The following is a 19297-nucleotide window of genomic DNA, read 5'->3' on the forward strand; positions in this document are numbered from 1 at the left end:
CATTTACCGGATCTTGGGAAGTTCGTGCTTTCCGGCGAAACCAGCGTGGTTACGTGTGCTCCTTTGAGCACATCCTCCGGAGTCGCTTCTGCCGTTTCGTCACCGGACTTATCAGCTTCTTCCTTCGTCGCGAGCGTTTGCGGCTCGGAGCCGTTCCGCTGCCGCCATGGGGCGAGTGACTGACTATACTAGAGCGGGATTCTTATCAAGCGAGACGCCCGAGTCACTGAGCTGCCCTGCCGTTCTGTTCGAAAGAGAGCACGGACAGCTGGGCGATACTTAGGTCCATTTATTTATTATTTACTTAGGTCAAGCTGTTTCGCACAGCTTTTACCTGCCCTCCTCGTAACCTTTTTGTTGCGGAATAAATTTGATTGATTGATTGATTGATTTATACTACACTATTTATGACGTCATCAGTTTGGTTGACAGCTATAGTGTGGCAGAAACGCGACCGGACACATTGGCGAGTCATGAGCCTATAAAAGCTTTCGCCTTAAAGCCAAATGTAATACGAATACAGTACCCCTGGCAGGTAGCCGAGCACGAACCAAAATACTCAAAAACCGGAGAAGTCATGTCGGCACCTAGACGACGCAATCCGTTGCCAGCCAAACCGCGGATGACGCTTGTCGGGATCCAGCGGCCTCAACCAATGCCAATATTCGCGTCCAAATTCAAATCAATCTCAATTTATCGAAGGGAAAAAACATCTTGGGGCTAAAATGCACTAACAAATTAGCTGACTTGAGCAGAGTAGGTTACCGGCCGCCTTCATGAAGGCGCTTTGCCGATGCAGCAGGAGTATTCGACATGACCTCTGCTTGCAGGCGTTAGGAAGCCTAAGTTAGAGAGCCTAAGTAGCGGCAGCATTCAAGCCATCTTGCGGTGGCTTTTGTAAACGGTATATGTGTTGCCATGGACATTCGTCCAGCCGCATAATGCGGCATTGGCATGGTTTGCGCTCACATTAGCACTTGGTCGCTGCCAGGGCATACCTCAGTTCAAAGCTCGGCGTAGGAGACGCATGGCTTAAAGGGACCTTGAAATTATTTCGATGGGCATATTCTAGTGTGACAGATCTGTAGAGGTCGTCTTTGTGGGTATTCGAGTCAAATTTGAAACCTCTGCGTGGACCCTATAGCTTAGCGATATTTTTTTAAAAAATCGCTGCTCGCAGTGGCTCGCAACCAATTAGAGCTACACACCTCACCGCGCGTCCCCTACCCCGATGACGTCAGTTGGCAGACGGAGCGAGCTTGAAGGCTGGCTCTTCTGCCCACTGACGTCATTGGGGTATAGGGGACGCGCGGTGAGGTGTGTAGCCCTGATCGGTGGCGAGCCACTGCGGGCAGCGATTTTTTTAAATTATTTCTAAGCGATAGGGTCCACGCAGAGGTTTCAAATTTGACTCGAATACCCACAAAGACGACCTCTACAGATCTGTCGCACTAGAATATGCCCATCGAAATCATTTCACGGTCCCTTTAACGTTGAACTCTTCTTTGTGCACTGGTGCTGCCCTCTCTCTTTTTCTCCCTATGAGAGAGGGTATATAATTAATATCAGTGTTACGTGTGGGATAATTTAAAGTGAGCACACGCAATGAATGGGTTAATCACAGAAGCGCATCGAGGGAAAATACGAAGTGATGTGCATTGTAACTGCTGGCTTATCGAATTCCGAGCACTTTAGTCGAGGCACTAAACATTACTGCAAGCACCATCAGATGGGTCGTAAAAGCTCGCCGAGCGCTCCGCGACTCGTAAATCCGCAATGCATATAGTTTTATGCTGACCCTAAAGGATTAAACCTATATCCCATTTATATCCCAACCGCATTACTGCCCTTTCTTGCGGAGTAATATTGCACAAACTTCTGAAAGCTTGATCTTCTCCGAGAGAAATCCGTTATAATGGCCTGCCCTGGCACCATCCTAACTCTGTGCTTTTTTTACTTTGTCATGTGCGGGTTCTCACCAGGCCGTTCAGCCTCCTTTGAGGTCTAGGCCGTGAACTCCGAGCTCCCGGTATCGCACACCATGCGCGGCCTTTATCACGGCGGAGCAGCGGAAATGCGAATAAGAACACAACACGGAACAGGACGCTTTGCGCGGGGCCAAACGTTTATTGGGGCTCTCCCAAAATCGCTGGCTGCTTGATCTGCGACCCTTGCCGTCTGGCTTGGTCGTGCGGCTGACGGTGCAAGATGGCGACAACAAAGAGGGAAGAAGGGAGGTAATTACCTGACGTCCTCTCACTGTCACGGCTCGCTGTCGTCGCTGTCGTCTCTCCCGGCCACGGCCGGTACCCGCCGATATCGGCGCACTTGCCCGTTGTCACTTTCGGCCAATCAGCGACCGCTCCGGCGGCGCCTGGCGGTGCGCGCTTGCGACCGATTTCAGGAAGGAGGCGGCGCAGCGCTCTCCAGCTGACCTTCTGGCTACTCGCCCGTGGGGAGGGAGTCCGCTTTCCTGCGTCTCCACGGCGCGCCTCGCCGGCCAGGGAAGGGTACGGCACTCCGAAACTCCCACATGTTCTAGCAAATAAAATGTAACCCAATTTCTTTGTATCATGACAGCGGTGTCAACACTATTTGATACCCTTCCAATGTACTGCAGTTCTTTTTTTTTGGCCCGTAAGGTTTACTTTCGTACTTAAGAGAGTTAACTGCTGAGCTAGTTGGTTTTCGGACATCCTACCGGGATTTTCAGCGCAGCGAATACAGGCACAACAAAGAGGACAACACTTGTGTCTTCGTTGAGCTGAAAATCCCGGTAGTATGTCCGAAAACCAACTAGCTCAGCAGTTAACTCTCTTAAGTACGAAAGTAAACCGTACGGGCCAAAAAACAACTGCAGCACATTGGAACGGTATCAAGTAGTTTTGACACCGCTGTCATGATACAAATAAATTGGGTTACATTTTATTTGCTAGAAAATGTGCTCAACGAAGACACAAGTGTTGTCCTCTTTCTTGTGCCTGTCTTCGTTGCGCTGAAAATCCCGGTAATATCTTTATTTCCTTATTTCCACTGTTGCTGCATTTTTATTTTTGCTTACCTTGCTCACGCTGTTCAATACAGGCATGATGCTCCTGTCTTTATTCGTATTTTCTGTACAGTTGTGCTGCTTCTGTTGCGGCTTCACTGTGTCTAGCTGCAGTATTGTCCTCATTTCACGACTTACTATAGGTTCTAGGAGCCTTTCTCTCGCTACGCCTACTCCTTGAAGAGTGAAGTAAAGTTCAATTGAACTCTGTAATTGCATTAAGGACGCTTTCAACTGGTGTGAGTCATCCAGCCAGCGCCCCCAGTCTTCCGAGATTCAGTTCGCCATCAGTAAGAGTGCGAAGCAGAGTAACGAGAAACAATGAAAGCACATGGACTCGTGAATACGATTCCGTTTTTCTTTTATTTAATAAATCCTTCGCGTGATCGCTACTTCGTGAAGAGGGGAGGCAAACTATTCAGATAAACTTCCACGTAATTATAGACAAGTGATGTAAAAACATGGTCTTTTTTTTTTCAATGAAGACATAATAGCTGGGGACCAACACGTAAAAAAGAATTTTCTCACAATGCACAGATATTCTGCTCTCAATGTACATGCACGAAGAAAAAAGAACACGACGTAGCCAGTACCAACGTTGTCCAGCACATAAAAAATGCAACGAGGAAGCCCGAAACAGAACGGAACAAAAAAAAAAGGTCAGATTGGAGGGGCATATACAGAAAAGCTAGATTCAACAGCACACAAAGTTTACACATCTATAATGCCCCCTGATGTCTAAGAATAAAGAATAGTAAGAGGAGGCTGCACAAACTCAAAGCCAAAACAATAAACACGGGACAACAACGGATCACGTGAAAGGCAGACAGTGGGGTAAGCCAGGAACGACATTCACACGAGGGGGTGCTGCCGGGCCGCCGGTCACGTGACTCAAAACGAGCCAATCACACCGCCGCGGACCAAAGTTTCGCAGAAGAACATCGTCTGCATCGGCACAGAGAAGCGTCCACGACTGCAGGGCTTGCAGACGAACGCGCCAGTTCAACAGAAAGTCGCGTTTTTCACGTCACTTCCGGACAACGCAGTGGCCATGACGTGGGGCCCGTTGCGTCAGCATCTCTATCGCCGTACACTCAAATAATAGTACCATACATGACAGTTTCGTCACACTGCTGCCCCCTTTCTTTTTTTTTTTTTCTGCGCGACACATCGGCCCAGGAGCGGAAAAACATGCACTCTGTTTATATGTATAACTTTTCTCACCGGATTGTGCACCTGAAGGCTTGACAAAAATAGCCTTCAAGCCAATAGTTTCGCACAAATAAAAAGTGGAAAAAATCAACTAGACAAACCAAGCACATAGCAAGAGGAGAGGGGAAGTAGTGTGCGGAAGAGGTGTAATGAACCGCACATGATCAATGCCAAGAAAACAGCGAATGCGTCAGCACACGTGCGATGTACACGGGAGGCACGAAAGAATACGTAACTTCAAGACACGGCATAAACAAATCATAATTTTAACTTTCGTCAGAAAGGACAGCACTGACCCCACTGTGCAGTTAACTCAACACAGAAAGGTGGCTTCGAAGGCATCCTGGCTCCTTTGGGATAACGAAGATGTGTAGTCATCATACACAGCAATATAATTGGTATTCTCTCTTTATAGGTAGCTTGCGCGACTTACGAGTGCCGAATCCAAGAAAGGAAAAAGAGGAACAATCACGCATAACAATGAAGCAATAATTTTCGAATTCGCATTGCACGAATTCTTGATCTTTAAGTACGCGTGATGGTGGCTATACCGATATCAAAGCCCGACCATCCGGGCGTACACAAGGCCACGTGACTAGGGGCACTTCTAATAAACTTTATACTCAGAATGAGATTTATCGATATCATGATATTTTCACGCGGCCCGGAATTTTGTCGGACGTGCTAGGAGGGAAATTTTCATCAAAGGTTCAAGTCGTGTCTCAATGAAAGACCAACAGTGTATCCAGGACACGCATTCGGGGATGCAGGATCACTGTTTATCTACATCGCTTCCATTTTCCGTTTTCACTTCACACCTATGCTGCAGTACCTGGCGTAGGAAAATGGAGTGCAGACAGAGCGCCAACAATAGACAGCATAGTTTATGCTCGCTGTCCCAGAGGAACCAGAATGCGTTCTTGTTACTCAAGCAAAAGCGAAACAGGCCAACAGGTAGGACGAAGAATCTTTTGAGATCGCGCCTCCATTCGTCCGGCAAGTGACGGGGAACAAACCAAACGGAAAGAGAAAGAGGTCACTAAGACAAAATGAGGAGATAAAAGTTTTAAAAAAAAGGAGAGACCGGTTCAAAAACTACGGCACAACTCCACTTCACAACAGTTTGCTGCCCTTCGCCACGCTGCATAGCTGAAATTGCATTCCCTCAAAATAAATCTTTGATAAGCTTTCGTATTTTCTTAGTGTGCACTTGCCCGTACAACCATGCTGAACTTAGATAGGTTTTCAGTGCATCGAAACAAAATTAGTGGCATCAGTAAGACAAAAAAAGTCCTTCAAATTTCTGACATCAAGGAAAGAGACAGCAAGATTTATGCTGCTCAAGCTTCATTTTTCTATAAGTACCACTACATTTATCAACTGTCTTCAACTAAAATTTGGCTTAAAGCAATTAGAGCAATAAACTTCAGCAACATTCAATGATTTGTGCGTTTTACCTCTGCCTATCAAATCACAGGCACAATATTCATCAATGAGGGCTTTTATTGCGCGATTTGTACTAATGAACGAGTAATTGTTGCGAAAGTTCTTGTGTGCTTACATAATATACTCACACGATTCTTGTAAGGCTTATATCGAATTCATATTTACAGCAAGTCCAATATCGAAGAACAAACCACTTACAGTTGGAGGAATAAGCTAAATTCCAGAACTACGTGCAGACCTGAACAACTCGTAAAATCTGGGTGTTCTTTTTAAAGAACAAGATATATACTGCCTGGCATTCTCAACCTGCAGTGTAGCGAAGGCAGCCTGAAGAACTACGCCACGGTAAGGTTTAAAAAACAACCAACTTCAAAGACGAAAAGGTTTTGGTGGGCTTTACAAATATCTATAGATCTCAATGCTTATAGTACAGGGCTAAAATATATATTTATATATATATAATATATTTCCTCTATCGCTCTCTCTCTCGATATTTCATACACGAGCTTGGAAAACATACCTTTTCTTTTACCTCCTTAAGCGTAGTGCAACGTCAGACAAGTGATCGTGCACGACAATATAAACGATCATGGTTTTTCGTTTTTTTTCCTCCGTGGGCTTCTCACTTCATACTCACTCTCATGCACAGCGGATAAAACGCGGCCGCCTCTGACTATCGCAACAGACCCGTCACAAGGCGACCTTCTCTTCGCAAAAAATGGCACAACAGTCACGTGACATATGAAGTACAAGGACATGTATAACACCGCGTATAGACACACACAAAAAAAGAATGAGAAAGTAGCGAAAACAGAGTAAACAGGCGCAGCATTCCGGGATGAAATGACAGCAGTACAGGAGAGAAAGAAGAGGCAAAGAAAGGTAAACGGTGTATGTACAATTCGGAGCGCTGACCCAACACTGCATTCGCTCGCCATTTGTCAATGAAATGCTAAATGTCCTCAGATATAAGAAAAAAATACCCCCGTCTATGCTTGACAGCCGTCAGCAAAGAGCCCACGCTAAGAGATGAGCATGCAGAAAAGGGGACCACCTGTGTCGGTAAGCCTAACATGGCCAGTCTCCTGGGTATTTTGCTGACGTCACTAACCCTAATACCGCTGCCTTCTTGCGTTTTCATTTTACGTCACGAAGTCGGACATAATTTTCATTCGTATTTTGGTGACACCCAATCAGGAAATAGCTGGAACTTCAGTCAAAGCCCTACTTGACCGGAACAGGAGGCTTAAATATATTAACATTTTCAATAATATACATGTATAATATCGTCCGAGAATTAAATACAGTGCAACGAAGGGTGCTGTTCACTTTGCTTTTTGCAAGAACGTCCGATCCCTGTTCTGCAAGTATCCGAAGGCGGGTCTCAGCCACAAGCAGTCGCCCTACAGTGCAGGTCAGAACACATACTGAGAAGAGAAAACAGTAAAGACAACACAAACAAGGGTACTCCTGAAGGTTGCGGTTGATTAGATCGAGCATGAATTGTCTGGTACAAGTTATGACATATACCCTCTTGATTACAGCGTCAAAACTGTTTGCCATGGCCGTATTTATGCGTGAATGTGTATGCATGGTGACTCGGTATATTCCCTTCCTTTGTACAGAAAACGATGCGCGTAGTGAAGTTTCTCCCTTTCATGAATGGGTGAACGTGACGTGCCTCATATATGTCACAAGCGCTCCTCGCGCCTTAAAACGCGCTGATGGGCACGACAGCTGTTGCGGTCATGGTGAAGACAGTGGTGTTACAATGATGGGACACATGAGCGATGAGGAAATCTCGTCGGCGTTGCCTGTCGCATTTTCATTAAATATAAACACACGTAAGATTAGCTCGTTAGGTGCTCACGGGACCCTCTGAGCCTATGGAGCGGCAACCATAAACATAAGGGTTCGTAGCACTGCCGATAGCATGCTGTCAAAACTGCTAACAAGTCAGATGAGAGTCTGCAGCTGTGCCACCCTTCACTCAAAAACTCAATGCTGTTCCATTGCAGCTATCAATGGCGCTCTTTCTTCGCAATATTTTCACCGTACGACCAGGCGTAGTAGCTTAAAAGGTCTCTTATTAAAGCCCTTAAAGGAAGCGTTAGGCTAAGTACATTAAAGCGCCTGCGCGCTTTTGTAGACGGATGAAAAGATTCTGATAGCGTCACCATGTGCACTATCTGCAGCTGAGAAGTTTATTGGTCAGCCAAGATTACTAGATGTTGAACAAATTCAGGATTGCTGTTATGTGACTAGATACCTGACGTCTTCAACTACTCTGATCTCTGCTTTTGAAACAAGTGTCAAGCATATGTCAGCCGTACCATAACGCCATTCTTTAAAACCGCGCAGTTAGGACTACTTGCGCAAAAAATAATTTGCCGTAATAAACGAAGGACAGTTGCCGGAGGTTAATGCAAGATAACCCGCCCTGCTGGGCATGGGCAATGAAAGCGGTCGTTTTCGGAAATTAATTTAGTCGTTTGAAAATTTACGTTACCGCTCGAAACGCGCGTATGCCCACGGCTGCGCTATAGAATAAATTGTTCAGGTGACAGCTCCTGCCAGTGGTCCCCGAATTAACAGTACAAAGGAAGAAACGAAGGTAATCGCACTTCCTGCCGCAAAAGAAAGATGAAACTGAAAACGAACACGCAAGGGTGAAATGTGCTTATCAAGAAGCGAACGGTCACTGAAGGAGAAATAAAGGAAGAAATGCAGTATTATGTTCTCGAGGTATGATCGCGTCTCTATACGTGCATTAGAAAAAGAATAAAAGGTAAAAGAATGTAGAACTGGGTTATTAGGTACTCACGAATAAACGTGGAAGGCTCTTCGATAAATACTCTCCTACTGACCACAAAAACAACGAAAGAGGCCGAGGAGTGAGGTTACAATATCGCTACAAACACTGACATCAAAGATTGAAGAATAAAAGAACATGAACTGGCGAGGTTGACAGGGCACTCAGAGAGAAAGGGGCGGTGTGGAAGGAACGCAGTTATTGCACGTGTGAGGAAGCTTACGCGTCAGCTTCCACCATTGGCTGCTGCAGCTAGAACCCGTTGCCAATGGCGCCACCTGTCGCAACAGCAGTGTGTCGACGACTACAGCGACAAGGAAAGCGTGAAGTGGAAAAAAAAACAAGAAAGTGAACAGTGGAGGAAACATTGTCCCCAAAGCACAAACGTTCAGAAGGCTTCAGTATGCACAGACAGGAGGAGATGGCCGCAATCGTTGTCTCCAGGACATTCTCGAACCTGACAATTCCGTGAGCTCTTAATAGCTCGGGCTCGGTTTACACTGCTTTAATTAACAGCAGCACAGATCGCGCTTGTTTTTCTTTTTGTGCTGCAGGAAAGGACACTCGATGGTCTAGCGTACACCGGTATGGTTAAGATCGAAATCAGGCGACACTTCCAGGCCAAACTCGCGGAAGTGCAGATGTAGTTCCTCCGGCGCCAGATTTCAGGCACTTTGGGCGGAGATTAGCTTTTCCTTTTTAAACAAGGGTTGTTTCTCCAAACTAAGCAATGAGCCCGACAACGGCATCAACCTCTTAAAACATATTTGCAGCAATTGCCATCCTCGGCCAAGATGTGACAGATGAGCGTCGTTTGGTACGTTTTTACGCCCATTCACACAAAACGAGGAGTGGCATAAGAATATTTCGCGCCTGCAAAATCGCAAAGCTATACATTACGATTAAGCCATGTTCCTCTTCTCTCACTATGCCTGAGCAGACGTGTGCGACAGTTCTCCTCCTATCTCTGTTTTAAACACAATGGGAACAAGGGCTGTACCGAATGCTGATTGAAGCTTCTCCTTAACGCACATTGGAGCGAAACGCGGAGATGAACACATGAATACCCACTACAGGTACCGCCTCAAGAGGTCCGCGATTCAAAAGACTTTCGCCATTGACAGTTTCCGAGAAGCGTGGAGGATGTATGAGAAACGGGAACACACCGCCGAGCAGGAGCTTTGTCGAAGATAGAAAAACAGTCTTCGAAAATGCTCGCAAGGGATGAGGTGGGCAGGGCACGGAGAAGAGACCACTGAGCGGATGAGTCCCGAAGAAGACGATGTACAGCACACGCACGCGCTCGAGCCACTAGCCTCAGCGGCGCGACTTGGGTATGGCGGATGGGGACGACGGGCTACCACTGCGAGAAGGTCGGTCACCGACGTTACGGCGGCCTCCAGTGTGTCTTCAGTGCAGGAACGACGCGACCCAGGGCGGTCCGACGGCGGTCCGGCGCCACGCGAGCGTGGGGGCCGGCCCCAAGAGTCCTCCTCCTCCGCGGAGAGCCGCCGGCAGCGACGTCGGCGAGGGACGGCCGCGGCGGCGTCACGTCATGTCCTTCGAGTCGGAGTCCAGCGACTGGGCGTTCTGGTTGACGACGCACTTGCGCATGTGCTTCTCCAGCGTGCTGGGCACCGAGAAAGGCATGTCGCAGAAGCGGCACCTGTAGACGTCCTTGCCGACGCGCCCGTGGGTCTTCATGTGCCGCGTCAGCTTGGAGCTCTGCGCGCAGGCGTAGCTGCAGAGCTCGCACTTGTAGGGCTTCTCGCCCGTGTGCGATCGCCGGTGCACCGTGAGGTTGCTGCAGTTCTTGAAGACCTTCCCGCAGTACTCGCACGTGTCGTTGCGCCGGTCCTTGGGCCTGCCCAAGTGGGAGCCCATCAGGGCCAGGGCAGCAGCCGCGCCGCTCGGACCGGGGCGAGGGCTCAGCGCACCCAGCTTCAGCTCTTTGGCACGCTGCTCGAGGTCGGCGGCCCCCTGCTGGTGCAGGCCGAGGTAGAAGTCGCGGTGGGCCATCGAGGGCAGCCAGAGACCGGCGGGAAAGACGTCGCGCTCACCCGGGGCGCCCGCAAGGTCCAGCTTGAGCCGCTTGGCAGCCTCGCCGTCGAAGGCCCCCAGCAGGCTGCCGCCAAAGTCGAGCGCCGCGTGCGGGAGTGCCTTGCCGACGGTCTCGGACCCGTTCTCGGCCATCGACGCGTCGCTACTGGGCGCCGCCGACCCGGGTCTCTCCTGCTTCACGGCGTTGCGCAGGCTTCCGCTCTCTTCGAGCGCCTGCCGGTAGGCTTCGCTGTATTGCTGGATGTTGGTGAGGCCTATCTTCTCCATCACCTCGCCGAGGAGGGACTTGCGCTCGGAAGGGCCCGCGGACGAACCGATGCCGCCTCCCCGCACCGTCAGGTCCTCGGCCCTGTCGGCGCCTCCAGCGCCACTCTCGTCATCCAGCTCTTCCTCGTCCTCCTCTTCTTCCTCCTCCTCTTCCTCCTCTTCCTCTTCCTCGTCCATCTCTTCTTCCTCCTCCTCGTCCTCCGCCTCGTCGCACGACGGCGCACCGTCCTCGGAGGCGTCGTCGCCGTTGGTCCGCGGGCCACCACCCGTACCGTCCGGCGTGGAACGGGCCGACTCGACGCTCGTGTTGTTGCCCGACCCGGGCGAGCTGCGATGCGTCTTCATGTGTCGCTTGAGCTTGCTCGCCTGGGTGCACGCGTGGTTGCAGATGTGGCAGCGGTACGGCTTCTCGCCCGTGTGCGATCGCCGGTGGACGATCAGGTTGCTCTGGAAGCGGAAAGATTTGCCGCAGTACTCGCACGACTTGAGCTTCGGGGACGCCGCGCGAGATGACGGCGTGCCGTCCGACGACGCCCTGGCAAGGCTGGGCGGCGCAGACGTCGCCGTGGGCGTCAGCGGGGCTCCCGTCGTTGAGGTCGCGGTTGCCGACGCTGGGAACGTTGGGGGCGTCAGCTGCTTGCGAGGCGACGAAGGCGCGTTGCCGGCCACGTCCGAAGGACTGGAAGCACCCGCCAGCTGCCGGAGCCGCTGCGAGTAGAAGTCTATCTGGGGCTCCAGTGGTGCGAGGCCGAACGGCTGTGTTGCCTGGGGTGTCGAAGACGGCCTGAAGCCCTCACGGCCTGCGGCGCCTGCAGAGTGAAAACACGGGTTTGATGACCTTTTCATAACCGTGGCTAGAGTTAAATGGTACGGGAAGTTTTATATTCCCATAGTATATAAACACTTCCTTGTTCTACTAAGAACAAACAAACAAGACTACCAAAAAAAGTTAATGCATGGGCAAACACAAAAAAACAACTTGGAGTAAATCTCGACACATCACCCATAGTTTTGAGCGCCGCACAGCCATTGCCATCGCTTCCTCGTCCCAGGGTCATGTGGAAAAATTTCATTCCTGTTGTAAACAAATATTTGGTCTCTACTCTACAGAAATCGAATACCTTTTTTTTTTCAGCTACACTATTGCGCCGCAACATTTTACACCCACTTTAGCCCTAATTCCAAAAACCCCAGATTGGTGGATGCAAGGACCTAAGTCCAGAGATATACTTTGTTCATTCTTCTGAAAGGCCCAGCAAGTATCGCAACGCTGCTGAACGAAGCCACTGAGTCTACATCGCACTACTCTCATAACTGTCGCAACTTGCTTGGAGACGGACTACAGAGAGCGATGTTTATTTACTACAATACTGTGGCTTGCTATTCTGCACACCAGTAGGAAGGAAAGGGGAATCAAGAGATGGTATATATGATGGTTGACGATGGGGCAGAAGCAACATAAATTAGCCGTGTTGGTCAACAGTAATTGGTGAGTCAGCCGAAGTAGTAACGGCTGCACTCGGTAGTACCGTTACGGCTGCCGCCCGAACACAGGCTCACCTGCAGCCGCTGCTGGAGACGAGGACGAAGGCGTGGACGCAGGCGGCGTCGGCGTGGCCGTCGACGGCGCCGTGGTGACGGGCGGAGGAACGGCGGTGACCTGGGGCCGCAGCTGGTCGGCCAGGAGGTCGCCCACACGGAAGTCGTGACTAGAGGTCCTGCCGAAGAGACCCACGCCTCCGAACTGGCGCTCGGACAGCGGCATCCGCAGAAGCTGCAGCGCCGGGTGAGCCGCCACGGGGTCCACGATGCCCGCCAGCGACGGCACGCCCGGCCCGGCCGTGGACGTCACCTGCGCCGTTTTTTTAATAAGCACCCCGTGAGATGCATAACTGAACCAGCTGCTCAGTCACGCTGATGGTGCGGACCAGAACAGAGCGGTCGAAGACAAACAAGGTTCAGAGGCAAAGGCAGGGAGTTTAAGCAGCAGGTTCCGGTTTGCCACCCTTCATTTATAACTTTGGGGGATAAGGTGGGCGCAGCTGCACTAATTAGTACGCGTCCGCTCCTAGAGCAGGATTAGCTGTTAGCGAGCGCCCCACCTGTGGTGCGGGCTCCGTGGAGGACGTTGGCGTGGCCGACGGCGTGCCCACCGTGGTGGGCGCCGGCACTGTGGGCACGCAGGCGGCGGTGGAGGGCAGCGGCTGCGAAGAGGACGGCCGGTGCAACAGCGGGGGCGTCGAGGACCGACCGCGGCCCACCAGGGGAAAGAGCGGCGCCACTGCGCTGATGTTGGCGTCCACGTAGATCTTGAGGCCGTGCAGGTTCTGGCAGTGCTGCACCAGCAGCCAGGCCGAAGGGAAGGTGTGCTTGCACGTGAAGCACGTGTAGCTGTTAGGCTCTGCGTAACGAACAGAAAGAGAGAGAGAGCGGAGGCACAGGTTTAGAAAAAATTTTGCCATAGATTTCAATAGACTTCGCAAAAATATATGAAGAGAAACATCCTATAATCTACCGTTAATTTTAAATAATTGTGATGAACTGTAATTAGAGAAGTGCAACAATATATCCATTCTTTTTTTACTGTACTAAGTCAACCTGCTGTTGTGTCTTCCCTCTTGACATGAATTTTTGATAGTGATGTCCTTATTGATGCTCAGAACATGTATATTTCCATGCAATGTGCACGTTATTTAAATATTTACCAGGCATGCCATGTGCTGCAGCGTTGTGTGATTGTGGGTTTTTGTTCACAATCAAGCTGCTGTAGGGGGTGGGGACCCCCGTCAGGCCTGGATAGGCTTTTTGTCTCCGCTCCTCACATCCTTGATATGAAATAAAAACTGATTGATTGATTGATTGATTGATTGATTGATTGATTGATCACGTTTCCTGTCTTGAAAAAATACTAGTTTGCGTCGACATTCTGCCATCCGATTCTGGCAGCGATAATTTATTTTTAGTAAAGTATTTATTGAAGGCAAGGCCAGCGGTCATACAGCTCAATCATACAGGTTGCACTAGGTTTATGGTTTATGGGGGTTTAACGTCCCAAAGCAATTGACTCAGGCTATGAGAGACGCCGTAGTGGAGGGCTCCGGAAATTTCGACCACATGGGGTTCTTTAACGTGCACTGACATCGCACAGTACACGGGCCTCTAGAATTTCGCCTCCATCGAAATTCAACCGCCGCGGCCGGGATCGAACCCGCGTCCTTCGGGCCAGCAGCCGAGCGCCATAACCACTCAGCCACCGCGGCGGCAGGTTGCACTAGGAAACGTATACGTGATGCACGTATAAAAATGATAAAATTTACACAAGTAACAAATCAATTTCCGTTATTTGTACACAGCATTTATTTGCCAGGTGGCCTCGAAAGTATTCCGTAGTGTGCGTCAAGCATTCATACATTCAACACATCTCACTTCATTTCACTCCACTCGACTGCACTTCACTGCCGTAAAGAGCGTCGATTTTTGTAACACGGGAAACGCTGTCTTGTGTGTTGCGAAAAAGAAACTTCAGGCCAGCGCAGGGAGGAAACGACAAGCGAATGCATACGTAATCGAGCTGGCGATGCGAAAGCATGCTCTTCACAGTCAAGCGGCTCACTTCAGGAATAGGCATCTTTGCGGGCCGTTGTCAAACTACCAGCGTGATGGACTACCCCCCCCCCTCCCCACTCCCACTCGTAGAAGCGCCTTGAACTATTACACGCATGTTAGAAATCGCGCTCTTTGTTGCCGCATTTACACACAATGGAAAGCAATCGTTACCTTAATGGGCACAGTTTACCTCGGCGCCACCTCTAGAAAGCAGGTAATTTAGATGCCCATTAGTTCCAAGCGATTACTTTCGCAATCGTTTCCCTCCGTGAAAACGTCACGAGTTTCGAAACCGCGTCAGATGCGCATTCTTACGCGTACCGAGACCAACAATCAATGCGGTTCGTCAGGACCACGGAGAACCTGTACAAGTGTTTACACAGATACACACGCACGCTAACAAAAAAAATAGTGATTAACAAACGCGTCAAGATACCCGCCGTGTGCAACTACGCGTAGACAGAGAAATACAGCGGTAAATTCTCCGCAGGCAAAGGTTCCATCAAACTTTAGGGATGCCTGTGAACCGAACTGCGAGAACTTCTGAAGGAAAGACGACGAAACGCAAAGAAAAAAAAAGACAGGACAGTTAAAGAACACACCACCTTAGTTTCTTCGCGCGAACACCGTTCCCCAAAAGCTTCCCCTAGTGCACGCAAATCTTGAGAAGGGGAGCCACCACAATCGTGTGCGCAGTTCTACGCCGCAGAACGAGCTGGTAGGAAAACCTCCTGCTTGACTCCACCAGGAGAACATCGATCACTTAATGGTGATAGATTAACACCGCTCGAACGGCTAATAATTGCTTTCCGATGTCGCGTGCTCTCATGCGAACGTATACTCCGACGCCGAAGCGGTGCGCTTTCCCGCGCCAACCTACAACACCGCACCGCCAACTCCCCTCCCCTTTTTTCCCCGTTCGGGACAGCCAGGGTTCCCGACTTCCTCGCAAACTTCCCTCTCCTCCGCTGCCTCGCCCCAGAGGGGAATACTTTTCCCCACTCCCTCTCCGCGGACAGCGCAAGAGAGCGCGGCACCGCGAAGTTATCCTACAAGACAATTAGCGCCGTTGATATAGGGGAGAACGCCTCCTCCCGCATCTCGGCGTCCCTTCCCTATCCAGAGAGAGCGCCTTCTTCGGACCAGTTCCCTAAAGGGAGACGCTTTGGGAAAGCACGGCAGGGTGGGGAAGAGTCGGGAGAGGGGTGAGGGAAGGTTGATTGCCGTCGTCGTCTGGCGGGCACGAAGTCGTTCCGGGAGTAATTAATCCCGGAATGAGCGATGCGCTTCGAACCTGACTTGATGGCCGGCGGCGGCAGCGCAGTCCTCGCTTCTCGAGGCGCTCTCTCGAGTCGCAGCTTTTGGAGCAGAGTACGGCGCAGCTAGCAAGTCAACTCTCCCCTCCCCTCCCCCCCCCCACTCCTCCCACTCTTCCCCCGGAGTCCAAACTCTGCCCAGCGTCGCGAAGGAGCGAAGCGCGCGACGCGAGCGGTCTCTAGATTCTTAGGGGTACCGCGCTACGAGTTGCGTTTACGCTGCAGACGCGAAACGTCTTGAGGGAATGCGGTATGTGGTAAAGGGTACACCGAGGTGGGAGGGCGAAGTAAGTCAAGGTATTGGGGGAGGGTGCGCGTTGCTCCACCTAGAATGCGGGCAGTATTTGTGAGAGCCGCTTCTCCTCCAGACAAGTTTGTCGAGGCGGCGGCGCGGAGAGGCTCATCCATCACAGCGATATGACGGCAATGCAGGAGGCTACTGCACAAGCCAGGTAGAATAGGCTCGATGGAGAGGCAGGGATGCCAACTATGAAGGCCTTTCTCGCTGTATAAGGTGCGTATATAGCGTCGAGTGCGATGCGAGAGGAGCACAAAATGCTTTTCTGCGAAAAATACCACGCGAAAAACAAAATGTTCACAGGGATACCGTATTAACATATACTTGTATGTTGGCGATCCTATAGCATTAGCTGTTGATGCCTTTACCGGAAGTGACGTCTCTTAGTCTCTTGGCTTGACTTACTACCTAGTGACGCCATTTCTCTCTAAGCGTAAATATCGCTCTTGCCCCGATTTAAAGAAGCAATGCACTACAGTTGTGTTGACCTTTTAGCACCCCTTATCCCATCGGACTATCCATTTTCAAGCACCGTGTGCACACCATTTGCAGAGCCGGCCAGCAGAACAACGTTGGAGATCTTTTTTTTTTAGTTGCGACGTACTTCGGTGTCTAGACCCGGAGAAAATAAAGCTCTCCCGCAGCTGTCACAGCAAGAAGGGTCGAGTCAAACGCGATGCCCCATACACAGCGCCAGGACTCGAATAAACGCGGCGCATACCAATCCGCCGACCGAAGAGTGCATGGAGAGCATGTAAGGCTCGGTGAGTGTTGACCGACGTATTTTCTCTTGTGCTCTCGCCCGTAGCCTTCCACACTGATTTGAAAAACAAGCAGACGGTAGAAGAAAAAAAAGAAAGACACACGACAAAGAGCAGTGCACTCCGCTGTCCTACAAAAGAGTATGCGCAAGAGGGGTCCATTTAGATATCCCCCTCCCCTCCAAACGATAGAATGGTCACTCACCCGCTTCCCGGCCCCATTCTGCCATTTCTGTGTTCGGTCAGTGCCCGGACGGTCATGTAAAACGTCCCCCCCTACTCCCTACCTTCCTCCCACCCGGTGAGCCACCTCCCCTCCAAAACTCACGCAGTGTGTCCATTGTGACCCTTTTAAAAGGACGTCCGTGTAAAACACGCTCTGTTAAAGAAAGGCCTCTGCCCTGTACAACGGTAAGTAAAGTAAGTACTGCGGCCAGCAGGCCAGGCACTGAGGTCCCCCTGAGGTTCACGGAGAACACGGAAACCCTGCACCGAGTCCACTCTGCCTTTTAAAACCGAAACGCGTTTCCGAAGGGAGCTGCAGGGCGGTACACTACACTGGAGGTAGGCGAACTGCCGCCGCGCCGGAAAGTCAGCCGAGGAAAAATTTTGATGGATCGCACCCGGCGCTGCGCTGGTCATCAGTGGCACATGTCGAAAAAATGAAAGCGTCTTCGTCTCTGCACGTTCTGTTTTCATACTGTGATATTTCGGTGTCTTCATTTTTTTTTTGTTTTTTGTCTGCGTCGGACCGAGACGTTGTTGGTCTTCGCAATTTAGTTTCTTTCAGCCACCTTTTTTGGCGCAGCTCTTCGATGGCCGTTGCTACCGAAAATTGTCCAGACATCCTGGCGTAATAACGCCTCACGAGCTTTATCTAGGCTTACTTGCGATGGCCGCAGTAAGTCAGCTGGCGTCATTTAATTCCGCACTTCTTACCCTCGCGTTGCGAACCTCCTGTTACAAAAAATTTCTTTATACAGTTTATAGACTGTGCATAGACTCCTGTCTATAAGGTCTATTGATTCTCTATGGACAATGCCTAGGGAACAGTCTATAGGCAAAACAAATCCTATAGACAGTCTGTAGACAATCTATAGATTTATGGCCATACACTTTAAGTAGACTGTCTATAGATTATGAAAAGGCAAAAAGAAATATCTATAGGAAGGAAATACAGTCGATAAGAAGTCTATAGGTTGACTATAGACCCTTTTTGTAACGATCATGACCTATCTTGTCATAAACGCTGCCCATATAACGAGCATTAAACTGAAATACAGTTCAACAGTAACCCTGAATAAAATCGTACGCATGAAGAAACGTGTTGTCTGTTTAGAATGAGTAAATCACAATGAAAATTGTGAGTTGGAAGAATTAATACCGTGTTCACTATCTTAATATCTTAATAATCTATCTTAATGATACATATTACCGCAATGACTGCAGCGCGCTGAGGTATTAGGATACTTCTACAAAAGGGAGAGAGGGCACATTAAATGGAGTACAGCGTTCAGCGCGTGTGTTACCACGCACTATACCAGCACCCTATCATGTATTGCTCGTCCCACTGTTTATTTACCATTGGCAGAGCAAACTTGTGTCACTGTACCCGTCTCTATGGGTTTAAAAGTAAAATCAATTGTAACCGATCAAACAACGGCAGTGATTCGCCCTCGGGCCACTCCAGACTAAAATTGTAGAAAAGTAAAATCACACGGAAGCGTTTCTTTTTTGTTTGTTTTCAGCCTGCCAGATGACGAGCAATGAGCGGTTCCAGTCGAGAGGACTGCAAAACAAGCCCCCCCCCCCCCCCTCCAGAAAAAGTAAAAAAAAAGGCAAGAAAGCAAACAGCCTACAACGGCATTATATGGCGATGGAGCGATGTACGTATTATATAGAAGCTGTAGATATATAAATGCTGAGGCACAAGCATAACACTGATATGGGCAACACGACAACCAACAAACACGCTCGGTCCGAGGGCTTCGATTATGAAATTTGAAAAATCCAAATAACAACAGTGAAGAGTTCAGACAGGCGGTTGTCCGGGGAAAGAAGCACAGCTCGATTGAAGGGCAGCTAGCGGGCGACTAATTTGCTTTTTTTTGTATCTGAGGCTTACATTCTTTCGGGAAACTTTAGACGCCAACATCCGAGGGAGCCGGAGTTAAATAACGAGTGAATAAGGCTCAAGGAAAATCAAAAAATAAAAAGCTGGAAAATTAAAAAATATAAAAAGCTGGTTTATATGATGACCAGACGCCGGGACCGACGGCAACCGAACGGGAGTCTGTCTGCTTTCTCGCTTCTTTTTAAATTTTTTTCGCATCCCAAGAGTTCGAGACGAGGTCTAATTCTGGGTCCCGGCGAGCGGGCCGAGCCAGCCCTGTGCGTATTTTCTTTCCCCGCAGTCTCGCCCGTTACCGTTGGCTGAGTCCTTTGTTGTCAAAACGGTCATACATCACT

General features: G+C 49.8%; 1 protein-coding gene across 2 annotated transcripts in view; it reads right to left on the reverse strand.

Moving 5' to 3' along the window:
• Nucleotides 1–3393: 3393 nt before the first annotated feature.
• Cph (BCL11 transcription factor chronophage) overlaps nt 3394–19297 on the reverse strand; it is a 524704-nt gene continuing 508800 nt past the window's right edge. For both annotated transcript variants that reach the window (XM_077666674.1, XM_077666675.1), the window contains 3 exons: nt 12950–13248; nt 12408–12699; nt 3394–11656 (listed from right to left, as the gene is read on the reverse strand). In XM_077666674.1, coding sequence (XP_077522800.1) covers nt 10068–11656; nt 12408–12699; nt 12950–13248 — 2180 coding nt within the window. In that variant the 3' untranslated portion in view covers nt 3394–10067. The remainder of the gene's footprint in view (nt 11657–12407; nt 12700–12949; nt 13249–19297) is intronic.

The sequence above is a fragment of the Amblyomma americanum genome, chromosome 5, assembly GCF_052857255.1.
Source record: "Amblyomma americanum isolate KBUSLIRL-KWMA chromosome 5, ASM5285725v1, whole genome shotgun sequence".
NCBI classification, from domain to species: domain Eukaryota; kingdom Metazoa; phylum Arthropoda; class Arachnida; order Ixodida; family Ixodidae; genus Amblyomma; species Amblyomma americanum.